The sequence below is a fragment of the Aethalodelphis obliquidens genome, unplaced genomic scaffold, assembly GCF_003676395.1.
Source record: "Aethalodelphis obliquidens isolate GAN/ISIS:26980383/991018 unplaced genomic scaffold, ASM367639v1 scaffold27, whole genome shotgun sequence".
Lineage (NCBI taxonomy): Eukaryota > Metazoa > Chordata > Mammalia > Artiodactyla > Delphinidae > Aethalodelphis > Aethalodelphis obliquidens.
The window spans coordinates 639,096-652,811 of record NW_020837971.1 but is presented as its reverse complement, the minus strand read 5'-3'; the positions used below and the strand labels follow the sequence as shown (position 1 = coordinate 652,811).

The window sequence follows — 13,716 nt, the reverse complement described above, 5'->3', positions numbered from 1 at the left end:
AAGCAAAAACGTATAATCCAGATATAATGTTTAAGTGTTTATCTGTAATTATAAGAATAATCCAATTCATATTATGCTTTTTCAAGCCAAAATACGGCAGATTTCTTAAAACAAGTCCTCCACTGAAACATAAATAACCTTCTTCTTCAAAAATTAATAATAAATTTAGATTTAAAAGAAGCATTTCTCCTTGCTATTATAACCTAATCATATTTTATCTCAGAATTTCTAAGAATTCGAATAGCTTGGAATTTTATTTAAATATATCAGATTATGCACTAAAATTACTAAACTTACTTTATATTTCCCTTCAGGATCCAACCACATAACTTTGTGGATGAATCTAGACTAATAAATGAAAACAGCTGTGCTCCAATCCTGGCTTCTCACTTAGAAAAGTTACTACACCTTATGTTTCTTTATCTATAAAATTTAGGTCAGGAATATTATCTCCCTCACAAGGTTGTTGTGAAGAATCAATGAGTTACTCTGAAAAACACATGGAACAGTTCCTGTCTCATGAGCAGTGTTAAAAAAATTAACTCTAATAATTCACTATAATGTGATTAAATTGAAGATTAATACACAAATTAGATAAATAATGAACACATACCTACTTTAGATCTTGTTCGTATTGATTTTCTGAAGGGTAAATCTATGTCTGGAATAATATGATCAGCCAATATCATTTAGTGACTTTTCAACCATGAAAATGTACTAATGTTTTTTTCTCAAATAACAGAATTAAACAAAAATATATAGTCAATAAAAAAATCAGAGTATAGTTGACAAAAATATCTCCTTATGGTAAATAAGGACCATAAACCACAAAGTAAATTAATGAACCTCAACTAAATAAGCCAATATACTAGGAACTGAGACCAGTAAAAAATTTCTCTGGGAGTAGAGTGGGATATCACTATGACTTTATCATAGTGTATGATGAAGCATCTTCTGCAATATTCACCTTAGAATTTACATCTTTTAATATCACTTTCTCCCTATTTTTGAATACATAACTGAGATATTTTCATAATTTTTAACTCGACACATTGAGATACATTACTTCCATATCAAATGCATTCCCAGTTCTTTCTACAAGCAACATATTCACTTTGCCTATGTGCTTTCAGTTCACATATTCAAGTTACATCAAGTGAGGACACCCCAGCAAGGATTTACAAAGAGCTGTCAAGGCATCAATAAAGTTTATATTAACCTGATTCACAGAAATCACAAGGAAAGACCTTGCTATTTTGTTTCTTAAGAAGTTAGCTAACAATTTTCTTTAACGAAATACACATTTGGGCTTCCCTGGTGGCGCAGTGGTTGAAGGTCCGCCTGCCGATGCAGGGGACACGGGTTCGTGCCTTGGTCCAGGAAGATCCCACATGCCGCGGAGCGGCTGGGCCCGTGAGCCATGGCCGCTGAGCCTGTGCGGCTGGAGCCTGTGCTCCGCAACGGGAGAGGACACAACAGTGAGGGGCCCACGTATCGCCAAAAAAAAAAAAAAAAAAAAAGAAATACACATTTAACAAGCATAATATTTTTAGGAGAAGCAAAGGTCCTTAAAACTTGTCAGGCATTAAGAATCTCAAAGGCGAACAAATGTATGGACACCAAGAGGGGAAAACCACCGTGGAGTGGGGATGGTGGTGTGCTGAATTGGGCAATTGGGATTGACATGTATATGACTGATGTGTATAAAATTGATGACTAATAAGAACCTGCAGTATGAAAAAACAAACAAAAAGAACTAATACTAAACTTTCTTTGGGTTATTTGTATGGAAATATGTTAATATAAATGTTTCAGACATTACATGAAATTTCTAAAAATCTTATGTGTTCTGGTATAATGTTATAAGTCATAATTCTAGTTATTACTTTAAAATGTATATCTCAGAAATAACTAAATTTCCTTGTCAATTCCCATTATTATGAACTTTCATCAAATCTTTAACTGTGGTCATTTTTAAGTCTTTTGTCATTTCCAGAGTTCTGGGTGTCTGATGCTTTTGCAAAAATGTTCCTATAAAAGGCTTTCATCTTCACGGAATTCACAGAAAAGACTCTGACAAGTACAGGTTTCTGGTAACTGACTACACTGCTGAACTGAATGAAGCATTTTCAGAACTCTAATGGAAAACTGATGAATTCATAAAAGTGCTAACAAAAGATCAAGATGAAAAAAAAATTAATTACATGGGACTGAGTGAACTGATGAGGATGATTATAATTTTTGTGACTTTCTGTTTGAATAAAAAAGAAAATCCCACAAGGACTCAGAGGCAAAAAATATACAAATCAATTTTCACTGCAAAGTAAAGGAGCTGTTACAGTGGAGGATTCCTGGACTGAATGTCAATATTATGACATACTGTGAGTGTGTTTTGTGTTTGGTAATTGCAATCATTGTTGCTTTTGTTGTGGTCATCCATTTACAATGCTTGGTGTCAGTTGATTTATGTCTTGTAAAAATAAAATACAGTGTGTGTGTGTGTGTGTGTGTGTGTGTGTGTGTGTGTGTGTGTGTGTGTGTGTGTGAAAAAAAAAACGAATCTCAAAGGCAATCCCATCTAAGGTTTTTATTTTAATTAGGAAAGAATCATTGATTGCTGCCTAAAAGTTGAAAGCATAAAATTCATTCAAAGCCATTTCTACTGTTCAGTCAGAAAATCTTTTGAAGCATATTTTTTAATAGCACTGTTAAGTTTCTAACTGAGGCAGATGCTACTGGTGCCCCATCCATATTTCCTCACATATCAGCCCAAATTTAACTGTCCAAGATTTCTGGGAGCCTTTTGCTTGTGCACATAGTGGCCAGGGAACACTGGGGAATTAACGTCCCTTGGGAGCAGTCATTAACTTCAAATACACACTGTCCCCTTGGAAAGAATAATTTCAATTCATGCAATCTACCTTGGTTCACAGAATTGCCCAGAGGATTAAGCTCTACTCACTCACAGTGGTAACTTGTTTGATAACCCACTGTTTATCAGTTCTCTTCTTTTTTTGGCTTTACTTCTCACATTTCTCTCAATCTTTCTTAGAATTACTTTCCAAATAAGCCATTTGTACTTGAATCCTTATCTCATGAACTATTTCAGAGGAAAGACAATATAAGTTGATACTAGCAGAGGTCTTAGGAAACATGGTCAGGATGGGATTCCAGAATTAAATCGTTCACCAGCCATGTGGCAATAAAGATTCCTTTGGTAATTGGCTATATATCAGTGATAACTGGAGTAAAGTAAACCCCTCAGAGGCTACAGCATCAAAACTGCTAAGACTTTTACCTGTAGTGACGGGAACACAATACAGAATAAAGGGGAGGCATCTAGCATTTGAGAAATGGTGACAACAGTAATTATAGGGGCTTGGAGTTGGTTGGTTGTTAAATTCAATGAAAAAAGTGACAACCTCAGATCAGCCAACTATCAAGTAAGGGCAAAGTGTGAAAGCCAGAAGATATACAGGAGCCAATAAAGAGATTCTAATTTTTTGATGTGAGAGGGACGACGTGTGCTAGAAACAGACACAGAATTCGCTTTTGAAAGGCACATAACGAGGCCGCATCCACACGCATGGCAGGTTTCTATGCAAAAGTCACCGCACTGATAGGCAAAGAATGGGATCTTAAGAGTAGAATGGGGACATGGGTAGATGCTATTGAGAACAATGAACTTCCAGATTCCCCTATACCCTCTGGGTACGGAGAAGTAATCTCTTCCTCTTAGAAGGTAGTAGCTTCTCCCATTCCTAGAGACCATAAAAGATGATGCTCTCCCTTAAGATCTGATCTCATCTCCCCTCATGGCTCTAGGCAACAAAGAGACCAGGTCTCAACATGGCCTACCTGGAAAAATAGTCTCTGTTCCAGGAAAACAGAAAAAGAGAATATTCAACAAAAGAGATGCAAGATCTGTCTAATATGAACAGCAGATACTGGGAGAACATGCCAGGGGATGGATGTTGGTGGATCTTGAGGCAAAAAACACCTGGTTATCAACCTGGTGTGAGGGAGCAACTAGCCTGAGATAAGACAACACCACTCCTACATAGGGGCAAATGGCTTAGCTGGTTGGCCAATGCCCTTGAAGAAGCAAGAATGGAAGACCTTCCCCAGACAAAGAGTTCTGGAGAGGAAGCGTGAGGATGGACCTATGGGAGTAGGCATGAAATGTGCAGATCTCTGTCTCACATCAATCCCCACTAGAGAACATTCATACAGAGGAGGTACTGAACAACTGAGTGGAGAGGAGGATCTGTCCATTGTATGCAGCAACTGTCCATAAATGCAGCAGCCAGGTAGCAGAGAAAGAGGGGATATATGTGGGCCTAAAAACATGGGCTCTTTCTCATCAAGTGGGATATAGCTATCGCGATTAGTGAATGGCTAACCCATTGGAAACTGTCCGATGCTGAGTCTTTAATACAGTATCACTCTTCAAAAAGACATTCAACAACTTGATTTCAAACAGATTGTATTCGATTTTATCCCTCTGGAATGGGGTGGCATCAATTTTGCTTTTCTTGCTATTGATACATGTTTCAGGTAAGAGTTCCCCTTTCCTGTTTGCAATGCCTCATGCAGGATCATTAATCCTCTGGATTCACACACTGTCTGATTTATCATCACGGGATACCATCATGGAATCCTACATAATATCTCCTCAAATCAAGCAATCTATTTTATGGTGAAGGAGGTCCAACAACAAACAAATGACCACAGGATCCACTGCGTCTACCATATACTGCATCACTTAGAAACAGCCAGCCTGATAAAACACTGGAATAGTCTCTTAAGTGTGCAACTAAAGCTCCAGCTTGCAGATGACAGTCTTTGAGTAGGAATGTTGTCCTTCAAGGGGCAGTATGTTCTTTGAATCATGGTGCGAAGTCCACTGATGTGCTGGCATCAGACTGTATCCACTCATAAAAAGCAATGTTACATTTTCAGGAATTTTTAAATGATAAAGGGATCAATCCAACAAGAGAATATAATACTTGCAAATATCTATGCATGCAGTATAAAGCACCTAAACACATAAAGCAAATATTAACAGACATAAAAGGAGACACTGACGGTAGTGCAATAATAGTAGGGGACTTTAATGCCCCACTTTTATTAATGGATAGATCATCCAGACAGAAAATCAATAAGGAAACACTGGCTTTAAATGTTAGACGCCATCTTTAAGGATCATTAACTGGATACAGTGGACATACTGGACAGGTTTCTAACTACCATCACCTGCAATTTTTTGTTACATTTCTCTCTCTTATGGTCAGAGTCTATTCTGCCCACACATATGGAAGGCTGGTACTTAAAACCACAGCTCACTTGGCCTTGAGGCAGAATAACTTTGAAGTTCATATTCTATACAGCTTCTAGGATACCTCAATAGGATTAAAATCCCTTTAAATTAAATTCTTTTATTTGGCATTCTTCCTTCCTTCCCTTGCCTAATTTCCTTTCATTGGTTGTGTTTCCTGGGATCCTGTCCCAAAAAAACCATTTACACTTGAATCCATGAGTAAGAATCAGGAGGAAGCGAGATTAAGACATTAACCATATTTAATGTCTGCTGGTTTTATCTAAATTTCATTAGATATGCCAAATCTGTACTGAATTTAATGTTTTTCAACTTTCTCTTTTGCTTTGCCAAAGATAATATTTTGTTAGCAACCTTTCCAATGCCTTTGTAATAAACAATATTTTTATGTACAAATTAAACTAAATGGTTATCTTTTTGATCATTTTATTTGGGAGACCAAGCATTACATTTTACTTGTTCTCATTTTGTTGAATAAGTCGTGAGCTAACACCCAGGGTCAGATTATAAAATCAGATGACATTAATCAGAGCTCTTAAGCAGTATCAAATTTTACTAATAGTATCAAGGATGCAGACAAGCTAAAGGACTGCTAAACGTTCAGATAAAGTATGGAGGGCAGTTCCCCAGATGTTATGAGCTGAACTGTGTCCCCCTCAAATTCCTGTGGTGAAGTCCCAACCCCTGGTACCTCCAAATGTAACAGTAATCATAGATAAGTTTTGAAAGAGGTGATTAAGTTAAAAATGAGGCCATTAGGGTGACGGTATAATCCACTATGACTTGTGTCCTTATAAGAAGAGGAAGAAACACTAGTCTGCACAGAGGGATGACCATATGAAGTGGTAGCAGGAGGGCAGCCATCTGCAAGCCAAGGAAAGAGGCCTCAGTAGAAACTGACCCTGCCGGCACCTTGATCTTGGACTTCCAGCCTCCAGAACTGTGACAGAAAAATTTCTGTAGTTTAAGCTACCCAGTCTGTGTTATTCTGTTATAGCAGCCTCAGAAAACTAATAGACCAGGTCCTACATTACTGTATTGGAGACATTCCTCTGGGCCCAGATGAAAGTGGTCTCAAAAAGAGCTTTGCAGGGTGAGTATTTAAACTATGAAATATCTCCAGTTTATTACCCAGAGAGTTAGATTACCTACTAGATAGTTTTAAAGGAATCCTGCTTCATTGATCTTGGGTTCTATTTATGACAGTTACCCTGAGCTAGGGAATATCCTGCTAAAAGCATTTTTGGAGTGATTCCTCTTCCTCTTAGTAAATATGATTTATCTAGTTACTTGAGGCTCTGGTTGACAAGAGACTATATTCAGTTCCTCTGCCTACTTTTTTCCAGGGGGTTCCCTTCCAGTGAAGGGAGTAAATTGACTGTAGGCCAGCTGCTTTACCTTCCTCCCATGTGGTTTTAGAGGTAGATCCATTCTCCTATGTTCAGTACAAAATGACCTCACCACAAATACCTCTTCCCTCACATGCATCTCTATGAATATAACCACTTCAAATGTGAAATTATATCAACCAGTACATGGCCATGAAATTTTCTGCCAAAATTCTATGAATTAAATTGAGATACAGTAACATTCATTTTGTCCTGTTTTATTTGCTTCAGAGTTCAATGCTCTCTAGCTATGAGGAGGAAAGTCTAAAATGGTTCCTGGAAACAAGAATTTTAAGAAAGCACATTCAAATATCTATTGGTTCTCATGTTCATAATAAAAAAAACCTTTAAAAACGTAATACATTATGGATATGTGTCCAGTATGAAAAAGGAGCATTACAATGAACAGAAAATTGCCATACGCTTACACTGCCGAGTCACTATTTATTGGGAGTTACAATGATATCAATGAGTACGGGGGTTCACGTCAACTGTTTAAGCACCTCTGAGTCAAAGAGAATATATATAATGTTTTTCCTTCATGTTCATTGCTTCAATCACTCCATTCATGGGTAAATCCTCAAACATTCAGAAAGGACCTTTGTGTGGAAGTATGGGAGAATGAGTAACAAGAGAGGATAGCTCCATAAGACAGTCTTGTAATAGGACCAGAAATATCTCAGCCTACCTATGACAAAACACTATAAAGTATTTAAAACCAGAGGGAGATAAAAATTGTAGATTTTACTCAGCAAAAATGCAGTCATCATATACTTACTGAAGCTACGTTCACAAAATCATCATCTGAGAGGGTTTCCAACATTTCAGAGACAGATGTTCGGATCAGTTTAAGTGTCAATCCACTAACACTCCCACTCCTATAAAAAAAAGAGTCCACACATGTTAATGACCATGTAGTTAATTAACATCATACACCCTAAGGAAACGCAACTTATGCACTGACTCTAGATAATAATATTCAAATAATTTTGTCTTCAAAAAACCAGTAGTAGAAAAAGTCCTATTTTTGATAGCAAGTAGAAATAAATTACAGAAAATCTTGTCTTTCTTTCCAACAAGCATCAGAATGTATATTTTTCTAACTACAATGATGAAAATTACATGTCAAGTGACAATTTTAAGAAACTGTGGATACTCATGGCATATTCACTTATTGAGGAAATATACACTGAATACCAGCTCTGTTAGCCAAGTTAGTAGTGAGGGTTACAGAGGTTAATAGATACAGTCATTGCCCTAGGGAGCTCATTGTTTGACTTGATTAAACCAATAATTATGAAGCAGCATAATAATTTGATAATAGATTTGTAAATGCAATGCTTTGTTTTATATCCTAAAGTAGATATTCTTTGGGGTTTAGTCTTCATTTTTCTTGTCTCTACATATTTTATGATCCTGTATGACCACATCTATTTGCAGGGCTCATCTCTAGGCAATTAACTTCCACTTTTATGTCTCTAGTTCCCAACTTCTTCCCAGTTTTACTTTTCTAGCTGTTATCAGATGTCTCATCTATGCCACTTTGCTTCTGTCATCCTTCCACCTGAAATTCCACTCTTTCCTCTCCCTTCCCATGCCTGCCTTGTTAAATCTTAGCTATAAGGATTCAATTCCAATTTTATCTCCTTAATGAAGTCTTTCCTGACACTTTAAAATGAAATGTGCTCTCTCATCTATGTATTCCTTCAGTGCTGTGTCATACTTTATATCTCTCACTTCCTACAATTGTTTTAATTTACTGATGTGAATATGGTTTAATTTCACTAATACATCTGAATCATCTTTGAGATCAGGGACCATGTCTTAATCATCTTTGTATCATCACATTGTATATAGGATACCCTCAACACATTTCCGTTGAAATAATTTTTAAAAATGGCATTACAACTTCATCTACATTTTTATCCCACTTGGTATCTGACATGGGTTCCAAAGATTTTAATAAAAGAAATTATTTCAGGAAATTAGCATATATCCAATAGGATTATAACATATTGCATTACCATTCAGATTTATATTTCAGAAGAATATCAAGGATTAGCATATGTACAAACTATAATAACTTAATTAAAACAAGATGAAGTTTAAATGCATTGTAACAAATGAAATGAGATTTAATATTTGTTACATTTGTCAAATTCAGTTATCTTCTCTGTCTCAGGCAAGGTTATAAGATTTTAAACTTATTCAATTCACATTATAATGGAGAAATTTTCAAACGCTGACACTATCCTGTGAAATGAATTTAGTTGCCTATAAAACATTGGATTCTGTTTCTTCCAGTGGCAAAGAACAGATGAGGGTATACTTTTATTCTCTCAGGGAAAATAATATAAGCATTTTATACCTCACGTTTTTAGTTCCTTGGTATTGCTCTTAAAAACTAAATCTCCAAAGCAGGATATATTCTTCACTATGTTCTACCGTTTCACCTTCTATCTTATTGGAAGATTACACACACACGCGCATGCGCACACACACACACACCCTAACTTGAAGCAATGTGGCAAAAAAATAAAATGACCAATATAAAAATTCATGAAATTCTTCCCTGTATTTCAGCATTGCCCTTGAGAAATGCCTAGTATTGACATTCAATATATGTAATATTTATCTATTGATATTTTGTGGCCAATCCCGAAAAGATATCTGAATCATTAATAACTAAGTGCCAACTAATTATTCTACTTTTTATGGAAGCAGAAACAGCTTGGATTTAGCAACCATGTACTTTAGTATTGTTTAAAATATAAAGCAAAAAACTGGAAGCAAATCAATAATTTTTCAAAAAGTTCAGATTTAGAACCAAGCCATAATTTTCAATTTTGACATAGATTCCTCTCATTTTCAATAAGAGAATTTTTGTTTGTTTTGTTACTGCCTTAATTTGATTTGTCTGGATATAAAAGCCATCATAATTATTCCTTGTCTTTTCTTCAACCTGTTTTCTAGTCCCAACCTACTACTGTTATCTAAAACTCCTCCCTATATTCTCAGTATATGAAAATTACGTAATATTTAACTACTCACACGTCAACCAGAATAAGCATGTCTTTAGGAGATGCGGCTCCTTGGATGTACCTGTAACAAATATCATACGAATAAGTTTTTCTCTTGTAAAATATCAAGCATTGATATTTGTTGAACTGCTATTTACTAATCTCTGAGATATTTTCCAAGCAAGGCCCTACTTCCATTCTATCTAGGTAGACGATGCTCTTTTATTCACAATTCTGTAACATCAACTTTAGAAAAGCTACATTTAACATAAAAATGTCAGAGGCATAATACATAAGGGATGTTCTACAGATATTTATAACAAAGGAATAAGAGATGTGCTTTAATACTAGGAGCAAAAGAAATTAACATCTGGAAGAACATTTCCCTAAAAAAAAAAAAAACGTTATCCTAAATTCCATTTTGCTGACCACAGGTTCTAAAACTCACTCTAAAGAATAATAATAGGGCTTCCCTGCTGGCGCAGTGGTTAAGAATCTGCCTGCCGATGCAGGGGACATGGGTTTGAACCCTGGTCCGGGAAGATCCCACATGCCACGGAGCAACTAAGCCCGTGCACCACAACTACTGAGCCTGTGCTCTAGAGCCCACGAGCCACAACTGCTGAGCCCACTTGCCACAACTACTGAAGCCCTCGCACCTAGAGCCCATGCTCTGCAATAAGAGAAGCCACCACAATGAGAGGCCCGCGCACCGCAACGAACAGTAGCCCCCGCTCACCACAACTAGAGAAAGCCCGTGAGCAGCAACAAAGACCCAATGCAGTCAAAACTAACTAAATAAATAAATACATAAATAAAGAATAATAATAATAAAAACAAATAATAAGATTGTATCATATATTTAAACACACACAAAAAAACCCGGCAAAAACAGATGAGTGGTCTAATCTGACAAAGGGACAATAAAGACTGACAAAGGGACAATAAAGTCATTAAAAACAATATATAATGTTACTTCCAAGAGTTTCAAGTAGTGGTTCTCAGACTTTATAGTATCTTAAAAATCACCTGGAGAGCCAGTTCAAAATGCTGATTTCCACACTCAACCCCAGCCCTACAGATTCAGAATCTCTGCACGTGAAAAGAGACTCAAGGAGAAGAGTTCAGCCACTGTAGAGATAAACTTAACTACAGGTGAATGATCCTGAAAACTCATGTTGCCTGGCCACAGGCTGATGGGAAGTGGGGACCTGCCTTCCCCAACAAGAAGAGCTGCATCTGAACTCAGTGTTCTACTTATTGTCCAAGATTCTAAATCTAACTTCTCAGCAGCCTGCCAGATAACTTGCCAATAAGTTTTCAGGCAACATTCAGCACAATTAGTAACTATTCAGCACTATATGTTCATGAAACAGAGTTTACAGCTTGCACTCAAGTTTGTTTTTCTATTAGAAGGTAAAATGGCAGAGTTGCTGGGATATTCCAGTGGATATTCCAGTGGAAGGCAAATCTAGTTCATGTCTAGCATCTTGACAAATGGTCCTGACATGCCTCTCCATAAGGAAGACGGAGGACAGGATATCGTCTGCCTCTTCTAGCTGGGACCTAGTTTCTAAGTTTCCGCCGAAACAACTGGTTCCTGAACCCAAATCATGTGATGTCATAGGCTTTGCCTCCACTCAACAACCCATGGCTCCAAAGCCACTAACTTAGAGAAATATTGTCAAGAATAATATGTGGATTAATAATACCTGGTACTATTATACATGGTTGGTGTTTATGTAAATTGCTACTGGGACGTTTAATAGGGCATTTTAAAAGCCTTAAATACGTTTCTTTGAATCAACTATTATGTCTCTTACAATTTGTCTGAACCCTAGCAAAAAAGTCAGAAATAACCTAAATGTCCAATAACAGGGGATTTTTAAAATAAGTTACCATCCGGTCATTCTTTTAAAATGATGGTACTGTGTCTCTTATGAAAAGATATTGATATGAAAGAGTAGGTTACAAAGCACTATATTGTATAACATGTGAACTCATTAAAAAATATAGAACCACACGATTAAACACATTCAAAAAATGAATTAAAATGCACGAGTTTAATAACTGTTTCCCAGTGAGTGTAATTATGATGTATTTGGTATTTTTTGATTCATATGTTAGGAAAATGAGTTTATTTAGTAGTAAGGAACAAATAAACTTTTTTTTTGGAAAAATGAAACATAAGCTATATGACTATAACTAGGGGCAGCTCTTACCTTGGGGCTAGTTCTCATTAGTTCACCACCAGAGGCAAACTATATTCTACTCTATCTAGATGTTGATTATTAGAGCCCTACTCCAAGCAAACTGGGAGACTTTCAATAGAAATCCCCACCAGCTAAAAGAGATTTAGAAATGACATTGACTATAAAACTTAAAGTAGTCCATTTGAAATGCATTTGATGAATCATTTCAGCAACTTCATTATCACTGCCCATTGAACTCATCATCTTCATTTAGCTTTAACTGTTTTAAAGTATAAATGTATAAAAAATTCAAATGTATAAAAGGGAAAAAAAGAGGTTTTGAAATAATCAGACAATATTCATCCTAATAATGGAAAGATCCCTTGCAACTTTTTAACAAACAAAAAAAAGAAACCTTATTTTGTCTTTTTCATCTTTTCATGGCTACCCCAAAATTCTTACCATGGTCTCCTGCGTACATCATAAAGGTCAATCTTGTTTGGAGTTCTACTGTTATCAACCCATGGAGAAGCTTAAAAAAAGAGAGAGAGAGAGAAAGTGATTGAGAGACAGCAAGAGAGTGAGAGAGCGAGAGAGAGAATTTAAACGTCAAATAGAGAAGTTAAATCAAACTATTGGGTTGGCCAAAAAGTGCCTTCGGTTTTTAAGTAAAAATAAAAGACAGATTTTTCATTTTCACCAAGAACTTTGTTGAAAAACGTATTCACCTTTTTGTTCTACTACTTTCTGCTATTTTTCAGGCAACTTCATAATTTCATTTCCCCAAAATTTTTTATCTTTTTGAGCAAAGAACTGTTCCAGGTGCCTTTTACAGTCTTCCAGAGAATCGAAATTTTTTCCAGTAAGAGAATTTTTTAAAGACCGAAATAAATGGAAATCCGAAGGTATGATGTCTGGTGAATACGGCAGATGAATCAGAACTTCCCAGCCAAGCTGTAACAGTTTTTGCCTGGTCATCAGAGAAACATGTGGTCTTGAATTATTCTGATGGAAGATTATGTGTTTTCTGTTGACTAATTCTGGACGCTTTTTGTCGAGTGCTGCTTTCAGTTGGTCTAATTGGGAGCGGTACTTGTTGGAATTAATCGTTTGGTTTTCTGGAAGGAGCTCATAATCGAGGACTCCTTTCCAGTCCTACCATATACACAACATCACCTTCTTTTGATGAAGACTGGCCTTTGGTGTGGTTGGTGGTGGTTCATTTCACTTATCCCATGATCTGTTCCCATTCCACATTATTGTACAGTATCCACTTTTCATTGCCCGTCACAATTTGTTTTCATTACGTTTAAGTAGAGAATCGCATGCAGAAATATGGTCAAGAAGGTTTCTTCGCTTAACTTACGTGGAACCCAGACATCAAAGCGATGAACATAACCAAGCTGGTGCAAATGCTTTTCAATGCTTATTTGGATATTTTGAGTATGTCGGCTATCTCCCACGTGTTATAATGTTGATTGTTCTCAATTAATGTCTCGATTTTATCGCTATCAACAACTGGTCTACCCGACCTTGGAGCATCCTCCAGCAAGAAATCTCCAGCACAAAACTTCGCAAACCACTTTCGACACGTTCGATCAGTCACAGCACCTTCTCCATACACTGCACAATTTTTTTTGCATTTCTGTTGCGTTTTTACCTTTCTTGAAATAATGAAGCATAATATGCCAAAAATGTTGCTTTTTTTTCTTCCATCATCAGTATTAAAATGGCTGCACAAAAGTTCACCAATTTTGATAAGTCTTTTTTAAATGCAC

The 13,716-nt window shown here is 36.4% G+C and overlaps 1 protein-coding gene across 4 annotated transcripts in view; it reads right to left on the bottom strand.

Annotated features, from left to right (window-relative positions):
* CACNA2D1 (calcium voltage-gated channel auxiliary subunit alpha2delta 1) overlaps positions 1-13,716 on the bottom strand; it is a 514,317-nt gene that overhangs the window by 115,201 nt on the left and 385,400 nt on the right. For all 4 annotated transcript variants that reach the window (XR_003436525.1, XM_027123784.1, XM_027123782.1 and 1 more), the window contains 3 exons: positions 12,401-12,470; positions 9,778-9,828; positions 7,505-7,604 (listed from right to left, as the gene is read on the bottom strand). Coding sequence is in view for 3 of the 4 variants with exons in the window: in XM_027123784.1 (XP_026979585.1) it covers positions 7,505-7,604; positions 9,778-9,828; positions 12,401-12,470 (221 nt within the window). In the remaining variant the exon portion in view is untranslated. The remainder of the gene's footprint in view (positions 1-7,504; positions 7,605-9,777; positions 9,829-12,400; positions 12,471-13,716) is intronic.